Source organism: Oryza sativa, chromosome 10 (assembly GCF_034140825.1).
Source record: "Oryza sativa Japonica Group chromosome 10, ASM3414082v1".
NCBI classification, from domain to species: domain Eukaryota; kingdom Viridiplantae; phylum Streptophyta; class Magnoliopsida; order Poales; family Poaceae; genus Oryza; species Oryza sativa.
This window is the reverse complement of record NC_089044.1, coordinates 376107-395212: the sequence shown is the minus strand read 5'-3', so window position 1 is coordinate 395212 and position 19106 is coordinate 376107. Positions and strand designations below refer to the sequence as shown.

The 19106-nt window shown below is 44.3% G+C and overlaps 2 protein-coding genes across 2 annotated transcripts; both read left to right on the top strand.

Moving 5' to 3' along the window:
* The first annotated feature begins 4642 nt into the window (after positions 1–4642).
* On the top strand, positions 4643–12837 carry LOC4347954 (DNA (cytosine-5)-methyltransferase CMT3-like). Its single transcript, NM_001422964.1, has 20 exons — positions 4643–5210; positions 5293–5389; positions 5798–5905; positions 6015–6152; positions 6234–6333; positions 6450–6646; positions 6727–6792; positions 6960–7178; positions 7263–7321; positions 7406–7472; positions 7555–7884; positions 7960–8028; positions 8099–8185; positions 8253–8340; positions 8480–8601; positions 8684–8788; positions 11766–11809; positions 11890–11959; positions 12038–12141; positions 12258–12837. The coding sequence occupies exons 1-20, from the start codon at positions 4759–4761 to the stop codon at positions 12457–12459; spliced, it is 2724 nt and encodes a 907-aa protein (NP_001409893.1). The 5' UTR covers positions 4643–4758; the 3' UTR covers positions 12460–12837.
* Positions 12838–14293: 1456 nt separating this feature from the next.
* LOC4347953 (proline-rich receptor-like protein kinase PERK4) lies at positions 14294–17511 on the top strand. Its single transcript, NM_001422965.1, has 2 exons — positions 14294–14390; positions 15451–17511. The coding sequence occupies exon 2, from the start codon at positions 15573–15575 to the stop codon at positions 17277–17279; it is 1707 nt and encodes a 568-aa protein (NP_001409894.1). The 5' UTR covers positions 14294–14390; positions 15451–15572; the 3' UTR covers positions 17280–17511.
* Positions 17512–19106: the final 1595 nt, after the last annotated feature.

Below are 19106 nucleotides of genomic sequence, written 5' to 3'. Positions count from 1 at the left end.
TAGTTTCGCCGTACTATTAAGAGGGGTAATGACCTAGCAAAGAGATGATTTTAATTGCCACATTAGGTCATTGCATTTTCACTTGTGCTCACATTTTCATCACACACACGAAAATCACTTTGCACTTTCACTGGGTTTGGCCTGACCAGGGATGGTCAGACCGTCCACATAGCGGCGGTCTGACCGGCGTGCCCTGGCCGGTCTGACCGGCGCATAAGGCCGGTCTGACCGGCGGCACATGCCCGGTCAGACCGGCCCCCTGGAGGCCGAGATGGTGCTGCTCGGGATGGCCGATACAGAGCCGACGGAGCCGTAGTCAGTCAGACCGAGCCGATGGCGGTCTAACCGAGCCGAGGCCGGTCTGACCGCCCACTCAACGCCGGTCTGACCGGCCAGGCCGATGGGGCCCTCTAACAACACTTCAACGGCTAGTTTTCTAGCCGTTGCAGAGTAGCACGGTCTGACCGGCCACATACCTCCGGTCAGACCGGCAGAGCACAAAGTTGGGGGATTTCGCCCCCAACGGCTAGTTTTGGTGGGTGGGAGTATAAATACTCCCCCACCAGCAGCAAGGGGACTCTCTTGGCACTCAATTTAATTGCATACACCCCTTGCACCTCTCTCACACTCACTTGAGCTTTGTGTTCATCCATCTAGTGTGTTAGAGGGTTGATTAGACAAGAGTCAAGTGCATTTGCTTCCATTGTAGAGCTAGTGTGGCACTTGATCATCTCCACGCCGGGTCATTACTTGTTACTCTTGGAGGTTGCCGCCTCCTAGTCGGCTTGTGGAGAAGTTGCCCGGTGACCTCTCCGAGAAGATTGTGGAGGAGGCCCGGTGCCGGTTTGTGAGTGGTTTGGAGTTCACTATCTTCGGAGTGAAGGAAGAACTACCCTAGTGATCGAGGCTTGGGTAGTCCTCTCTGTGGGCCGGCTCTCGCCTTGCCCACCCCTTGACGAAGGGGGCGTGCGGTGGCTTCGTGGTTGAGCGGTGGAGTTGGGCTCGCCTCAACGGGGAGTAGGAAACCGGCGAGTTTCCGAACCTCGGTGAAAAATCTCTTGTTTCCTTGTCTCATTTGATTGTCGCATTTACATTTGTGCAATTTACATTTCTAGAGACAAACTTGAGATCATATCACCCTAGGATTGCTAAACATTGACATAGGAGTGTGATTTACTTTCCTAGAGATATAATTGAGCCACTATCACCCTAGGTTTGCAAAACATAACTTAGTTGCTTAGTTAGAGTTGACCCTCACCAAGCCTAGCAACTTAGGTTAGTTTTGATTAGGTGTCATTTAGTTTTAAATCGCCTATTCACCCCCCTCTAGTCGACATCTCGATCCTACATTTCATCGGGGTTTTAGCCGGTGAGTTATCTGGACGTTGCATCGGCTCATAAGAATTGCACATACATATAAGTTGGATTTAGCTGATGACAACAAAGGTTTCACTGTTTAATCTAATCTTGTGGATTTCATGACATCGGACCTCCAGCCGATGTGCGCTTTAACCTTCGGATCGATGCTTATTTATCATATCATTGCCAGCCGATTGGTTTATACTGGATTATATTGTTATTTTATTACATCATCATCAGCCGATTGCTTTTATATCATCATCTACATTGGACATATAGCCGATTGCTTAAACCCTATTGCTATCGGCTGGTATCAGCATCGGCTATTATCGGCTATCAGCTGGAACTACTCCATCGGCTTGTCAGCCGATCGGCTGTTCTGATCTACTATTTGCATATCTTGTCAGTTGCAGGATCAAACTGACTGGCACGCCCGCATCTCATCAATCTTTGGACCTGCACGGGAGCTTAGCAGATTTCCCAGGCCAGTGTGTTCGATTTTTTCGTCAACAGTTACATATAAATGTTTCTATTATTTTGGGATAAAATTTAACTCCTTAGATTTATGTGACGGAGGGAGTATAAGTAATATAAGTCTATCTTTAATTAGATGAAGTAGTATCATTAGCTATATTTTTAATAGAAAATATCTTTCATTAATATATAATAAAATTAAATTGTTCCTTAAAGTCATCTATAGCATACAAAATAAAAAATGTTATATAAGTTTGGAAACTCCACAAATGTAAAAAAAAATAATCACTCATATATCGTACAAATAGATATGCACCACCTCCATCATTGTGACATATTTTTTTTCTAATAAATTTGAGCATATACGGTTTCAACTAATATGCCCAAACCAGTTATTAACGGACCCATGTTTAAAATAGAGTCAAAAATAAAAATTCGTATTAAAATTCAAACAACATTAAACAAACTTACACGCGCGTACGCGCGGGCTACCTTCGTAGTTTTTATAGTAGTTAACATACATTTATCCATACATTCGTAGTAAAAGCACGTTGCAGGTAAACATAAAGTAAAAATTTTCCCACTAGAACGGAAAAGCGTAAAAAATAATCCGAAGATTTGTTATAATTTGAAATTAACAGTAAAAGCAAGTTTTTAGGAAGGTTTGTGTCGCAGCGAATAAAAGTCTTATGCATATTTCATCTTTCATCTTTTTAATTGCTCGCTCACAAGAAGTATATTTCAAGAATTGCTCGCTCCAATAAAAGTCTTAGGCATATTTCAACTTTTTAATTTCAAATGAGATTATCATATTTGTAATGTATATATAATAAATTAAAATGCATTTATATTTGGAAAAAGCACACCGAAGGTCCCTCAACTTATCAGCGAGATAAAAAAGTCCTCGAACTGCAAAACCAGATATGCGGGGTCCCTTACCTATATAAAATCGGTCGCAATAGGTCCCTCGGTAATTTTGATCCCAGTTTTATCCAACGTGGCGCTTTGACCACGGCCATCGGCGGCTGAGTCCACGTAGGACCCATATGGACCCAACATGTCAGCGTGTCCACCTCACCTTCCTCTCTCTTTCCCCTCTTCTCTCCCTTCCTCCTCTTTCTCTTTCTCTCAATCTTCTCTCTGGGGCTTTGGGCAGGCCACCGCCGTCGGTAGACGGGGCGAGGCGGGAGAGGAGGTCCGCAGCCGGTGACACAGCGGCGACGCGGGAGCAGGGGAGCAAGGTGGCGGCAGGGGGAGCTGTGACTGGCGTGGGGGAGCTATGCTTGCCCGGAGCCGCCACCGACGACGAGGCCGAGCGGCGGGGAGTCGTCGGCGGCGGTGTCGAGGTGGCCTGCTCGACGAAGCAGTGGCGCGAGTGGCGGCGCCCGAGTCCATACTAGCGCGCCGCTGCGCGGCTCGAGGGAGAGAGGCGGTGGCCAAGTCGGCGAAGGGAATAGCGAGCAGGCGGGGCGTGATGCGGGAGGCGAGCAGGCGACGGCCCTTTCCCTGCCCGGATCTGCCACCGCCGACGAGGCCAGAGTCGTAGGCGCCGCCACTCCGCATCCACAGCGGCGGCCCCATGGGAGGAGGACATGGCGGCGCGCGATGCGAGAGCAGGAGGCGGCATCTTCGATGGCGGTGGCGATGGAGGTGAACGCCGGGAGGAGGAAGACAGCAGAGGGGAAGGGACATGCTTCGTCGCCGCTCTCCCTTGTCGGCCGCCGCGCGCCTCGCACTCTCCCCCGGCCGCCACCGTTCTTCTCCCCAGCCTGCTCCCGCCTCGCCGCTGCTCTTCTCCACTGCTGGTCGCCGGTCGCCGGCCGTCGGACCTCCTCTCCTCTCCCACCTCTCCATCCTCGTCGGCGCCTCACCAAGTCGCCGCCGCATCGTCCGTCATCGATCACCAGACAAGGAGCAAAGTGAGAGAAAGAGAGGAAGGGAGATAAGAGGGGAAAGAGAGAGATGATGTGGCATCCTGACATGTGGGACCCACATGGGTCCCACGCTGACTTAGCCGCCACGTAGGACAAATTCGGCGTCAATACTGCCCTGGGACGTCAGGTGACCGGTATAGTTAATGGACCCCGCGTATCTGGTTTTACGGTTCGAGGACGTTTTTGTATCTCGCTGACAAGTTGAGGGACCTTCGGTGTACTTTTTCATTTATATTTATAGTGTTCTGGGCCGGCCCGTAGGCACAAAAGCCCACCATGCTCTTAAATGGAAAAAAGTTCATTTTTATCCGTCATGTCTTTGGGTTGTCTCTTATATGGCTTAGTAAGTCTATTGTTCGTACCTCATCTCTTTGAGCCATGCTTATAGGCTGGAATAAGTCTATTTTGGGTCCCTTAACGATTTTGCATCCCCTGATGTTGAACCGGGCCGGCCCATGGTGACGAGGCCCATCACGGGCCCGACACCAGTCGGGGCGTGTCATGCTTGGGCCGGTCCAAAACCCCATGATATGGGCCGGGCCGTGGGGCCCCGGGCCTTTTGGCCGACGGTGTGAATGTGTGGGGAGGAAAGTAGCAGAGTGAAAGCTGATAGTGGGGTTGAAGCGAAGGGCCCACACGGTAGACAGAGATAGGAAGGAAAAGCATCCCAACGTTTCGAAGGCGAAAATTCGAACCATCCCGCCCTTCCCAAAAACCAGGTGGGCCCACTACCACTACCCACTGCAGGTGGGGCCACCAACGGTTGGGCCCACTCGTCATGGTCACAGGTAGGTGCGGGTGCGGGCGATTGATTCCGAAAATTTTGGGGGTTCCCGCTCCGGCTTCCGCCCAACTCCCATCTGAAATCGATTCGAATCCTCCCTCCTTCGATTTCACGCGGATTTCTTCTTCTCTCCATTTCCTCTTCTCCAGGTTCTCCTGCTCCTAAACCCATCCAAAACCCTAGCAAGAGGAAGAGGCAGCAGCAGCCATGGCGCCCAGCTCCCCGTCCTCCGCCGCCGCGCCCACGCGTACCTCCACGCGTAAGCGCGCCGCCTCCGCCTCCGCCTCCGCCAAGGCCACCGACGAGCCCTCCACCAAGCGCACCCGCAGGCCCAAGGCGGAGACCAAGCCCAGGAAGAAGAAGGACGAGGTAAAGGAGGAGGAGAAGCCGCCCATGGAGGACGACGCCTGCGGGGAGGAGCCGGATGCGGAGGAGATGGCCTTGGGGGAGGAAGCCGAGGCCGAGGAGGCGGAGGCGGAGCAGAAGCAGCTGGACGCCCCCGCCCCCGGTGTGGCGAGGAAGCGGGTGGCGCAGCCCAGCAGGGTCCGACACGGCAGCGACGGCGACCACGACCCGGAGTTCGTCGGCGACCCCTTCCCCGCCAAGGAGGCGCGCGACAAGTGGCCGCAGCGCTACCAGCGCAACGCCGCCACCAGGAGGTATAACACTCACGCATCCCAGATCTGGCCTCCTCACCACGTTTGCATCCTCCTCTCAACGCGTCCTCTGGGTTGGTGGCAGGCCCGATGAGGAGGAGGACATCAAGGCGCGCTGCCACTACAGCTCCGCCAAGGTCGATGGCACGCTCTACTGCCTCCACGACGACGTCTATGTCAAGGTTCACCACCCCATCTCAATTTCCTTCCTTCCTTCCTTTATTACGTCTTGCCATGCTTCGTGTCTATGCTTTAATTTATTGCGACTTGCTTGTCATTAATTGTGTCCCACTTAACTAGCTCATCTGGATCTCTAACACATCCGCCTCACCCTGATTTCTTTCGTTGTGTGTGATTTTTGTTGCATCAAACAAGGATGCTCCTTTCAATTATCAATTGTATGGAATGCCCCACATTTCCACTTATATCTTATTGTTAACTGAATATCCTGTCGTCACAATTCAGTCTTTGCATATACTCCTTTTTCGTGCTTGTGTATTTGTCAAATAATCACAATTATGTGGCCTTGCTCGATGAAATTACTTTTTCTCTAAAGTAGTACATCTCCATTTCGTTTGCAACAATCATAGGCTGAGGAAGATAAGGCCGACTACATCGGTAGAATTACTGAGTTCTTTGAGGGGACTGACCACTGCCACTATTTTACCTGCCGTTGGTTCTTTCGGGCGGAGGATACGGTGTGTATCAAACTCTACTAGAGTATGCTTTCCTTTCTTTTTTTTTGGTGTGTGTGTGTGTGTATGTCCAAACTCTAACAACGTACACATCTGGGAACTATCTTTGAAGGTCATCTCATCCATAATGATGGAGAATGCTGATGATGAAAAGCATGATCTCAAGCGTGTTTTTCTTTCTGAAGAAAAGAATGACAATGTGCTTGATTGCATCATTTCAAAGGTTAAAATCGTGTATATTGATCCAAATGTAAGTGGTCTCTCTCAGAATCTTGTGCTACCTCATGCTTGTAATGTTCCACATTGTGATTTTCCCCTTCATTTCGTTTAGATGGAATCAGAAGCCAAAGCTCGACGGTTGGCTGATTGTGATCTGTACTATGACATGTCGTACACCGTTGCTTATTCAACATTTGCTAATATCCCACTTGGTAAATTGCTCTGTTCTTGTTGCTAGCTGAATTAAGATGACCTCTATATATATTGCCCAATATATATTTGTGAACTGTTTCAAATAGAAGCACTAACTCATATTACTTCCACCTAGAAAATGGAGCATCAGGCAGTGACACTGCATCAGATATTTCTTCTGATGATGTGGATTCTTCCAAAGGCAAAGTTGTCTCTGATTCAGAGGCATCTTCAGTGGGAAAGGCTACACTCCTTGATCTGTACTCTGGTTGTGGCGGTATGTCTACTGGGCTCTGTTTGGGTGCGGCACTTGCTGGACTCAATCTTGAAACGGTATTATTCTTCCCTCATTCGTCTGGGAGAACTTTTGCGATATCAGTACTAAACCCTTTTTTTTTCTGCTATGTGGCCAGCGATGGGCTGTTGATTTCAATAGTTTTGCGTGCGAGAGTCTCAAGTATAATCATCCAAGAACTGAGGTATGTTGTGAACTGCATTGATCTATTTGTTTTCAGTGTTGTTTTATGATCTGCTAACTCTAACGAGCTAATCATTGGATCAACGTGCTATGGATTGTGTAATCAAATTTGGCATACTGTGAAGAAACCATTTGGTAATGCTAGTACCTTTTTTTTCCTGAATGCAGGTCCGGAATGAAAAGGCGGATGAGTTTCTTGCTCTTCTTAAGGGATGGCATAGCCTTTGTGATGAATATGTCAAGAAAGATATTGATTTCAGTTCAGCTGGTGCCTCAGAGAACGAAGAGGATGATGATGAGCCTCTTGAAAAGGATGAGTTTGTTGTGGAGAAACTAGCTGGAATCTGCTACGGTGGCAGTGGTAGAGAAGATGGCCTCTATTTCAAGGTACCCTTGTCTCATCATTTGCATATTATTTATGGGTTCCTGCAGTATTCTGTGAGTGTTGCTTCAACATAATTCTTTTAACAGGTACAATGGAAAGGCTATGGCCGTGAAGAGGACACTTGGGAGCCTATTGAGAACCTCAGGTTGGTACCTTTCTGGCTGGCATATAATCATTAACAAGGTTTATTTCTGTTTGAAATAACCTAATCTATTTTTTAATAACCTAGGGATTGCCCATTGAAAATTAAAGAATTTGTGCAAGAAGGATACAGGAGAAAAATCTTGCCTCTTCCGGTGAGTATTTGCTTTCCTTTTATGCTCTTTTCTGCTATATACTTTGATCTGCTGATGCCATCTATGTTTAATAATTCCATAGGGTGATGTTGATGTCATTTGTGGTGGGCCACCATGCCAAGGAATAAGTGGTTTCAATCGGTTCAGAAACCGCAAAGAGCCACTAAAAGACGAGAAAAACAAACAGATGGTGACATTCATGGATATTGTGGCATACCTGAAGCCTAAGTATGTCCTGATGGAAAATGTTGTAGACATACTGAAGTTTGCAGATGGTTACCTTGGACGTTATGCCTTGAGCCGTCTGGTGGCTATGAAGTACCAAGCACGACTTGGAATGATGGTTGCAGGTTGTTATGGCTTGCCACAATTTAGGATGCGTGTGTTCCTCTGGGGAGCTCTTCCTACCATGGTTTGTTTCCATTGCATTTGTGAACATTTGGTAGTGTTTGATCGGAACAGTGACCAGGTGCATTTGTTAATGTAGGTGCTGCCAAAGTATCCGCTTCCCACTCATAATGTTGTTGTCCGTGGTGGTGCCCCAAATGCTTTTTCTGTAAGTCTGACCATAACTCTAAATTCCATTGAAAGTCTCCGTATTCTGACTAGCTTGATCTTGCTTGCAGCAAAGTATTGTTGCATACGATGAAACACAGAAGCCAACATTGAAAAATGCACTGCTGCTTGGCGATGCAATTTCGGATTTGCCAGAGGCAAGTGTTTCATCATCTATTAATACGTTTCTTGACCTGCAACTGCAATCTTACCCCTTATCTTCAGGTAAACAACCATCAGCCTAATGAAGTGATGGAATATGGTTCTTCCCCCAAAACAGAATTCCAGCGCTATATCCGGCTTAGCCGTAAAGGTAATAAAACAACCTCTAATAGCTATCATTTGTGTGCTTTGAATATGATGGGTGGGTTTATTTTTGTTATCAATGATTTTTTCCCTTACATTTCACCCTGTACACCAAGTTTAATTCATTTTTTCCCCAAATGTTCTAGAAATGCTGGATAGTTCTTTTGAAGGGAAGGATGGTCCAGATCTAGGCAAGCTTTTGGATCACCAGCCCTTAAAGCTAAATAAGGATGACCATGAGCGTGTGCAGCAAATTCCAGTAAAGAAGGTTGTCAGTTGTACAGCTTTGGTCCTTTGTGAACTTGTCCACTCATTCTTTCTGCAGTCATAATCAATTTACTGTGTTTCAGGGAGCCAACTTCCGGGACCTGAAGGGTGTCAGGGTTGGGGCAAACAACATCGTGGAGTGGGATCCAGACGTTCCCCGTGTATATTTATCTTCTGGCAAGCCTTTGGTAAGTGTTCCGTGCTCTCCCCATTGTTGTGAATTGTTTGCTGCATCTAGTATCTGCTGCTTAGTATGCAGCTAGTGCCATGCTGTTTGCAGTCACAAGGGGATGTATTTATATTCAGGGGAGCACGTTTACAGTTGTGATGCATCTATTACTTTGTGGGGACAAATTTACAGGCGCCCTAGGTGCTGATTAGCCCTTTTGAATTATGCTCCCTTTGTTTTGTATTGTCAGGCACCTTGATTTTTTTTCTAAGTCAATTTTTTTTAAAATTGATCAAGTTTATAGAAGAAACGTAGCAATATTTTCGATACTAAACAAATATACTATCAAAATATATTAAATATTAGATTTAATGGAATTAATTTGGTGTTATAAGAGTTGCCATATTTTTTCTATTAACTTGGTACACTTATAGAAGTTTGACTTAACAAAAGACAAAGTGTCTTATGATTGAAGCGGAGGGAGTATATTGCATTTTTAGGAAAAATATGTTAAAAGTATTAGAAGGCCTGACAAAGTAGCTAGAGAATTTCTAGGAGTGGAGTTTCAAACCAAAGTAACAAAGCATGGCATCCTCTAAATTTTCATGAACTTTGTTATGAGGAGCTCCTAGCTTCCTAATCTTCTATTATATACTAAAAGTCCATGAAACTTTCTACAAACGCTCCTAAGCTGCCATGTAGTATTCCTAGAAACACTCTTAAATCGCCACGTGGCATTTTAATAAGTTGGTGGGCCCATTATTTTCAATGAATAAATTTATCTTTAGAGGGAAAAAAAACCACAATCCCTCCCAAATACCAGTCCCACTCTCAAACAACCCTAGTCGGATGTACATAGTCGTACATGGTACGACTATGTACGTTCCTCCATCTGATAACCTATTACTCTAAATATAAATAAAGATAATTCAAACCGGTGAACTCATTAAATTTATTTTAAAAATACAAACTCTACTAATTTTTAAAGTAGACCGTTATCCCTTTCATGACAAACTAAGTAAGAACGCAACATAAGAAAATAACAATATTTATTATTTTATATTAAATTCATTTTATATAATAAAGATTGATTAAATCACCACATGTCACGTTTTAAACTTAAGAAAAGTAATTAAAAGAAAAAAAGAAATTGATATACCTATTATTTTTAACCATTAGATCATTTTCAGAAAATCTTAATCCACCACATCATGTCTTAAAGGTTAAAAAAACATTGAAATCTAAGGAAAAAAAACATTGGTTTTCACTTAGATATCTGCAAATCAGTCCTCCACCTTCACATCCTGCCAGTCCATCACATGTGCATAATAGTGCCCACCCCTTGCCATCTCTCAATCGAGCACTGCACTATTTATTCCTCACCAGTCCCTCCCTATCTAGTTTTAGCTATCGAAGTAAAAGAGAAACAACCAATAATTATAGATATTGAAAAGACCATAGTTTTAAGCTACACATATTATTTCTAATCCAACTCTTGCTGTATTTATATTTAAAACAACAATTTAAAATCCACATGTCTGTATTTTGCAATATAAAATATATGACATTTAGGCACACTCCACCAGTGCACTTGGCATGTCATCCAAATAGCAACGGATTATTATATAAATTGTCGAGACATATTTCATTACTATACATCAGTCTACAAATGCTGATAGCTATACTAAATCAATAGTACCCAAACAAAATTGGCAAATTCATGTTCCAATCATTGTTTTTATCGATGGACAACACCCTTGCTATTTTACATGCTATTGGACTTGCCTTGAAAAACTATGAAATAATTCAACAAGGCACGTTGCTCCATCATATATTGTTTTGCAAACATGCAAAACTAAACTAGATATTCAGTGCATAAGAAAAAGATAGCTGAAATTTTAATAGTCTAAGCTACTACATTAAAAAATAATTCGAAGGGACAAACAATTTAACAAACATAGGTTGCATCATTATACATTGTTTTGCAAATAGGCATAGCTTAACGAGATAAACACCGTATTATGAAAAAGAACTATCTCAAATATGAAGATGCAGAGTTGCTATTGTATTAAAAAAAATGGTGCCTGACTTATAGAAAACAATATGATTACTTCGTATTTTTTAAAAGGGACAAGTTTGTGCATTTGACCCTACTTTTCAAAATTAGAGTTACCGTCTCACCCTGTTTTGAAATGAGTAAACTTAAAAAATAGCGTTAGTAGATTGGTATTTAGGTTTTGAAATAGGCCAAAATGGACAATTGTCCTTTTTAAAAAAACTAATATGCTCAAATAATCCAAATGTTCTTCCTATTTTCTGTGTACCATGTTACCCTAAACAACAATTTTAGGCAGTCACTTGACACTCTAATAAATTAGAGAAAATTCTAGAAATTCCGAGAAAAGAAAAGCAAAGCATCTTGCCATCCTTTTATCACTTAAACAAGTGGATTCATTATTTCCAATCATTACATATACCTTATATATATATATAAAAATATCACATCCACCTCCACCTTCTGCTACCTATCATATTCAAGCATGTATTCATGATAGATCACATTCCAAAAATAATATTACCCAATTATATTTAGCCGTCCAACCATATTCACCATAGGCTACGTAGAGCCTCATGTCCCAACCAATCCATCCATTAATAAAAATTGACAACTTATATAGGTAATCAATTAAAAAATGAAAAAAAAAAACACCACTTTTCTGTTACACTAAATTTGGTAGACATGTTTTCTAAACAAAATAAGTCCAAAATAAGACGATTACAAGGATTATAAAAAAAATGTTTATGGGGATTGCTTAAGTAAGCAATAGAAAAAAATGGAGAAATCGTGCTTTTGAAGCATAGCAAATGTTTTCCAGTTTATATTCCGCCATTGTAAGTGTATAAAATAACACTATACGATGCATGCCCGCGCAGATGCGCGGGCTATCTTCCTAGTTGTTACAATTGCTGAAGAGCTAGCTTGTCTGTGTGGCTAGGTTCCTGACTACGCGATGTCTTTCATCAAAGGGAGATCACTGAAGTAAGTTGCACAATATCTCTGGTTTCTTCTCCTGCAGTAAAATTTGGAGTGCGATATATTTCTTACAAATGTTGTTGTAGGCCATTTGGGCGCTTGTGGTGGGATGAGACGGTTCCTACAGTTGTGACCCGAGCAGAGCCACACAACCAGGTCCGATTGTCAAGAAAGTATAGCAATTTCTACATCTGTGCATCCTTTCTCAACGTGTCTGAATGTGCTTCTCTGCAGATTATATTGCATCCGAATCAGGCGAGAGTTCTGACCGTAAGGGAGAATGCAAGGTTGCAGGGGTTCCCAGACTACTACAAGATGTTTGGCCCTATCAAAGAGAAGTAAGCTTTGTCCCTTTCACATCACATATTATATTGAGTTGCACCGTCCATCAACAATGGTGTCAACTCTAAATGTTGGGTTCTAACTGGAAGGCTGTGTTTGATGGCGGTTGCAGGTATATACAAGTTGGCAATGCAGTTGCTGTACCTGTTGCTCGTGCATTGGGTTACTCCCTTGGGCTTGCATACCAGCGTGAGTCGGAGGGGAGCAGCCCTCTGTTCGTCCTGCCAGACAGCTTCACGGAAGTCGGGCGACAGGCGGCGCCGGCAAGAGCATCCTCTGTTGGTATCCCTGTTGGCGAGGTTGTTGAGCAATAGAACACTTGGGTAGAGTAGAGTCATTATTTGGTTCGATTCGAACCGATCCGGGAGAATGTTGTTTAAAATCACTGATCAGCCACCTTGGTGCTGTCATGTGATCACCATCAATGTTATTATTGATTGATTGAATGTTGTAAGGCTGGTGGCACTCCTGCTTGAGTGCTTGTTGTACTTGTAGCATAAGGTCCAAAACATTCATTCATATCCTTCTATGGGCTATCTTATGTCTGTATCCTGATAGATTGTTTGTGTTCAATCATCATCTCACATTGTATAGGCTGCCCCTGATATCATTGTTGCATCAACCTTGTGCTTTTTTGGGGCTTATTTGTTAGTCCCTCAATCTGAACTAGTAAAGTTGAAGTTTGGATGTTGAAATGGATTTTGGGCCTAGAGTTCTCTTTGGTGTATTGCTGGTACAAAGGCGCTTTGCGAAATTCTATTTGGGTAGCTCCCTTTGGATAGCTAGTTTGTCCTAGGGGGTGTTTTGGTTGTGTCATGTTTCACGATGTGTTTTTTTCTTGTTTTTTTTTTGGTGTTTTTAGAGAGGTCCTTTGGATCACTCGGTTATATAGTTTATCTTCTTAATGAAATGAAGCGTAGTTCTCTTGTGTTTTTGAGAAAAAAAAAGCAACAGTCACTAGTTAGATAGTGTGATGGATCAAGGTGCCAGTTGAGGCTAATGACGACTAGAGCCAAACCAGGTATCAAGTGGATATGCAATTAAATTGTTTGCTCCTCTTTTGTGCGTGTTAGTACATTCTTTTTTTTTTCAATCGGAAAGACTACTACTCCATGCATTCTTTCTCACATACTCCCTTCCTAATAAACTGAGACTATCAAACATACTTGTAGGATAAAAGAAAGATCTTAAAACAATAGGTCTTGCCTAGTTACAATAGTTCTACTAGTTCTTTTTTTGTTGTTTCTTTGTAGTTATGTAAATATTTACTCTCTCCGTACTCGTAAAGGAAGTCGTTTAGGATAATGTTTAAGTCAAACCTTGGGAATATAAATCATAAATAACTCTCAAGTTGTTGAGTTTAAAAATGTAAAAATTATATGAATAGATTTATCTTGAAAAATACTTTCATAAAAGTATACATATATCATTTTTCAATAAATATTTATAGAAACAAGAAGTCAAAGTTGTGTTTTGGAGACCGTGTCAATGTCCTAAACGACTTCTTTAATGAGTATGGAGGGAGTACAACTATACTGAGTATTGTCTAGTCAGTGTTCCCTTAAAAAAAAGTCCACCATTGGATGAAACTTGCTTTTGAATGTTTATAACTATTAAGGCCCTGTTTAGTTCCCAAAACAAAAATTTTCACACTGTCACATTGAATGTTTGGACACATGCATGGAGTATTAAATGTAGGAAAAAAACAATTACACAAATTGCGTGCAAATTATGAGACGGATCTTTTAAGCGTAATTGCGCCTTGATTTGACAATGTGGTGCTATAGTAAACATTTGCTAATAACGGATTAATTAAGCTTAATAAATTCGTCTCGCAGTTTCCTGGCGGAATCTGTATTTTGTTTTGTTATTAGACTACGTTTAATATTTCAAATGTGTGTCTGTATATCCGATGTGACAACCAAACTCAAAAATTTTCCCCAACTAAACAAGGCCTAAAGCTTGTTATTTGCGTGCATCGTACAATGGCAAGAAATTGTACTTTTATTGTATAAAAATAACTAATAAAGTTGTAGTTTGTACCTTCCATCACATATATGCATATGTGGGTTTATTTGTAGCATGGCTAAAAATGGAGAATGGCATGGAGAGATATATGGCAGTAGTTGGAAAGGATGACGAGAATTGCGTGTCACCCTCTTCCCTTTGGCCCTGTTGCCCCCAATTCGCCTTCGACCCCTTCTCCTTCTCCTTCAACATCTAATCATCACGGAGAAAGGATAAGGTACATTACCCCCATCACAATACATAAAAAAGTTGTTTTTTATTGCATTTGGTTGAAACTTGCATGATTGTTGATCTAGCGTTCATGTGACATGTTTCTCTAATGTTTTGATGTGCGGACGACATGTGTATTGATCCCTTGACATTTGTATCTCAAATTAAATGGTGATTTGCTCATGCGTTTGATTCACATGCTTTGATTATTGCCTTTCGTTTATGAAATACTTTATCTATTTCATATTATAAGTGGTTTCGACTTTTTTTCAAAGTTAAATTTGATCAAGTTTATAGAGAACTGTAACAACTCTTATAACACAAAAATTAGTTTCATTAAACCTAACATTTAATATATTTTGGTAGTATATTTGTTTGGTGTTAAAAATGTTACTACTATGTTTTTTTCATTTAAATTTAGTTAAACTTTAAAATATTTGCAAAAAGAAAAAAAATCAAAAGAAACTTAATAATTTGAAATGGAGGGAGTATAAGAATGCACGTAAATATGTGATGCACCTCCACACATTCAATTAAACCGTTCACTTTAATGACATAAGATACTCCCTCTATTTTATATTATAAATTGCTTTAACATTTTTCATAGTCAAATTTTATTTAGATTTGACTAAATTTATACATAAATTTAGCAATATCAGCTACACCAAATAAGTTTCATTAAATATAACATTAAATGTATTTTTACAATATATTGAATATGTTACTATGTTTTAAGTTGAAGTAAGAAAAAGAATATATTACACTCACGGTACAACAACTTGGCGGGTGTGTATGATATAGTGCAAGAACTTAAGAATTAAAACGTTCGAGTGCAATAATTTGATAAGTGAGTGCACTCTAGTATAAGAACTTGACAATTTAGTATTTAGTGCATCAACTTAGCTAAACATATGCTAGGTGAGTTTTTCTCATGATGTCAATATACCATTACAATAAAGTTAAAACGACTTGTAACGGAGGGGTAACATGAACAAATCAACTCACAACAATTTTTCACCTGTCCTAATTTTATCCGTTATTGATTAATTAAATTTAACTTTTTGCAGGGGTGGGTTCACAAATTTTTTCAATTGTGTTCTTATTTATTAGAGGTAATTAAGTAATTATTATTAGAGGTACAAATTAAGGTCTCTGAGAGAGAGGGGCCGGGGTGGGCCCTAGCTAGGTAATGGCAGCCTCGCCGGAGTCGTCTCCGTCGTCGGCCAACTCCACCACCCCGTCAGCACCGTCGCCGTCTTCGTCGTTGTCAAAATCACCCTCACCTCCCTCCCCATCATCGCCGCCGCCACCAGCATCGACGAACGCGCCACCAAAATCAGCTGGCGGCGTTTCATCTTCCACGCAAGCGCAACCATCGTCGGAATCATCGTCGGAGTCTACGACTACGCCTTCGGCGCCAGCGGAGAGGAAGAGCGGCGGGTCCTCTCGAGGAGAGTCCGGGCGGTATCGCGGTGATGTGACCGCCGGCGTGTTTGTGGGGTTATTTGTGGTGGCGATGGTTGCGGTGTTGGCGGGTGTGGTGGCCATCGTGGTGTGCTGCTGTATAAAGATAACGAAGAAGAAGAAGCGGCCGCCGCCGCCGAACATGCCCTTCTTCACCGACGAGAAGGGCAACGTGTACTACGCCACAGGCGGCCTGCCTCCCATGTGGCAGCAGCACGGCAGCAGCAACTACAGCATCCCACCTCCGCCGCCGCCCGGCTGGCACATGTCATCGTCGGCGGGGGGTTTCAGCGGCGAGATGGGGATGGGGTACTCGTCGGGACCGTACGGTCCGGCGCTGCCGCCGCCGTCGCCGAACGTGGCGCTGGGTTTCTCCAAGAGCTCCTTCTCGTACGAGGAGCTGGCGGCGGCGACGTCGGGGTTCTCGGCGGCGAACCTGCTGGGGCAGGGAGGGTTCGGGTACGTGTACAAGGGGGTGCTCGCCGGGAACGGGAAGGAGGTGGCGGTGAAGCAGCTCAAGTCCGGGAGCGGGCAGGGGGAGCGGGAGTTCCAGGCGGAGGTGGACATCATCAGCCGCGTCCACCACCGCCACCTCGTGTCTCTGGTGGGATACTGCATCGCCGCCAACCAGCGCATGCTCGTCTACGAGTTCGTCCCCAACGGCACCCTCGAGCACCACCTCTATAGAGGCGGCAATGGCGATCGAGTTCTAGACTGGTCGGCGCGGCACAGGATCGCGCTGGGGTCGGCCAAGGGTCTCGCCTACCTCCACGAAGACTGCCACCCGCGGATCATCCACCGCGACATCAAGGCGGCCAACATCCTCCTGGACGCCAACTACGAGGCCATGGTCGCCGACTTCGGCCTCGCCAAGCTCACCACCGACACCAACACCCACGTCTCCACCCGCGTCATGGGCACCTTCGGCTACCTGGCCCCCGAGTACGCCTCCACCGGCAAGCTCACCGAGAAGTCCGACGTCTTCTCCTTCGGCGTCATGCTGCTGGAGCTCCTCACCGGGCGGCGGCCCGTCGACACCTCCAACTACATGGAGGACAGCCTCGTGGACTGGGCGAGGCCGGTGCTGGCGCGCTTGCTGGTCGCCGGCGGCGAGGAAGGAGGATTAATCCGGGAGCTGGTGGACTCGCGGCTGGGCGGGGAGTACTCGGCGGTGGAGGTGGAGAGGATGGCGGCGTGCGCGGCGGCGAGCATCCGGCACTCGGCGCGGCAGCGGCCCAAGATGAGCCAGATCGTGAGGGCGCTGGAGGGGGACGCCTCGCTCTCGCTGGACCACCACCACGACGACGACTTCTCCGCCTCATCGGAGATCTCGCGGCATCGGCAGGTGGCCTTCGACAGCGGCGACTACACCGACGACTACTCCACCACCTCCACCTCCACCCACTCCTCCCGCCTCCCACCCAAGCGCTAATCATCACTAATTCTTTTATTTATCGATTTAAATTATAATTAGCTGGTTTCACAAATCACCCTACACTCGTGGAGAAACCATCTTTACTCCCGGTTGGATATCCATTTAATCCCGGTTTTCCAACCGGGAGTAAGGATCCGGGACTAACCGGGACTAAAGATGTATCCTTAGCCACCAACCAGGACTAAAAAGAAGGGATCAACCGGGACTAAACAGACAATAGCGGTAGTGCAGATGGTCCCTTTTTCTTTTTCTTTTTTTTTATTTTCTCCCGAATCAAGTAGGCAAATCCCCAAATCTAACTAACATCCCAAATTCACAACACCAAATCCACCTCACAAATCATAAAGTTACTTATACACACAAATCAAATACATCACAATATCCTAAGAAATTACTCAAATACATCACAAATCCAAACAATGAATCACAAATTTGTAACTTCTCGGATAAATACATCTCAGTGAATCATCACAAATTAAAAAAAAAAGAATGCCGCTGCCGGTCGCCACGAACGACGGGCGCGGCCCCGCCGCCCGCCGCCGCCCGAAGCCCTGCCGCCGCCCGCCACCGGGCGCGGCCCTGCCGGCCTTTGCCCCGCTGCCCGCCGGCCGCCGCAGCGCGCGGCCCCGCCGCCGACCGGCCCGCCGGATGGGAAGGGGAGGCCGGCCGGGAAGGGGAGGAGGAAGGGAGAGAAGGGGAGGAGAGGAGGAAGGGGAGGAGTTGGAGAAGAGAGTTAGAGAGGATAGATCTGAGGGGAGGGGGTGAGATTCGATCTGTTAAGTTGTAACTGTGGAGGAGAGGATAAGGGATAGGGATTATATACTACGTGTTTAATTTTAGTCCCGGTTGGTACTACCAACCGAGACTAAAGATCATCTTGATCTTTAGTCCCGGTTGGTACTACCAACCGTGACTAATGTGGTGATCTTTAGTCCCGGTTATTGACACCAACCGGGATTAAAGATCTTCGGCCCCCTGACATACATCTGACAGGGGATGAACCGGGACTAAAGATCATCTTTAATCCCGGTTGGTGTTACCAACCGGGACTAAAGATCAAAATTTTTATAACCGGGACTAAAGATCATCTTTAATCCCGGTTGGTGTTACCAACCGGGACTAAAGATCAAAATTTTTATAACCGGGACTAAAAACAATCTTTAGTCCCGGTTCTTTTTGGATCCGGGACTATTGTGGATTTTGCCGGACCGACCAAAGATGGTTTCTCCACCAGTGCTACGAATCAAACTCGAGTATACTTACTTCTATGGCCATATATGTGTATTATATATAGTCGTTTGGATTTAACTGCTTGTGTATACCATATTCTTCATTAACACATATACATACCTATATATAAATCCTACTCCCTCTGTCCCAAAATATAACGGATTTTGAACGGATAGAATATTTTCTAGTATAACAAATCTGAACAGAGTTATCTAGATTTATAGTACTAGTAAGTGTCCCACAAGTCCAAAATCCCTTTTATATTTTGGGACAAAGGGAGGAGTATATAAGTAGCCCCATAGTTATGATTTGGTGCAGTCACGTCATCTGTATTATTTCAGCCATTAGATGAGGGGAGAGTAGGTGTCATATGAACCGTTCGATTAAATCTGAGTATTGGATACTTGTATAATTGTTGCCCCAACTTTACTTTTCATATATAAGGATACTCTCATTTAAAATGATACCACAAATCACTGCTCCACTACTCTAAATATTCTCTCCATTTAAGCTACTCCCTCCGTTTCACAATGTAAGTCATTCTAGCATTTCACATTTATATTGATGTTAATAAATCTATATAGATATATATGT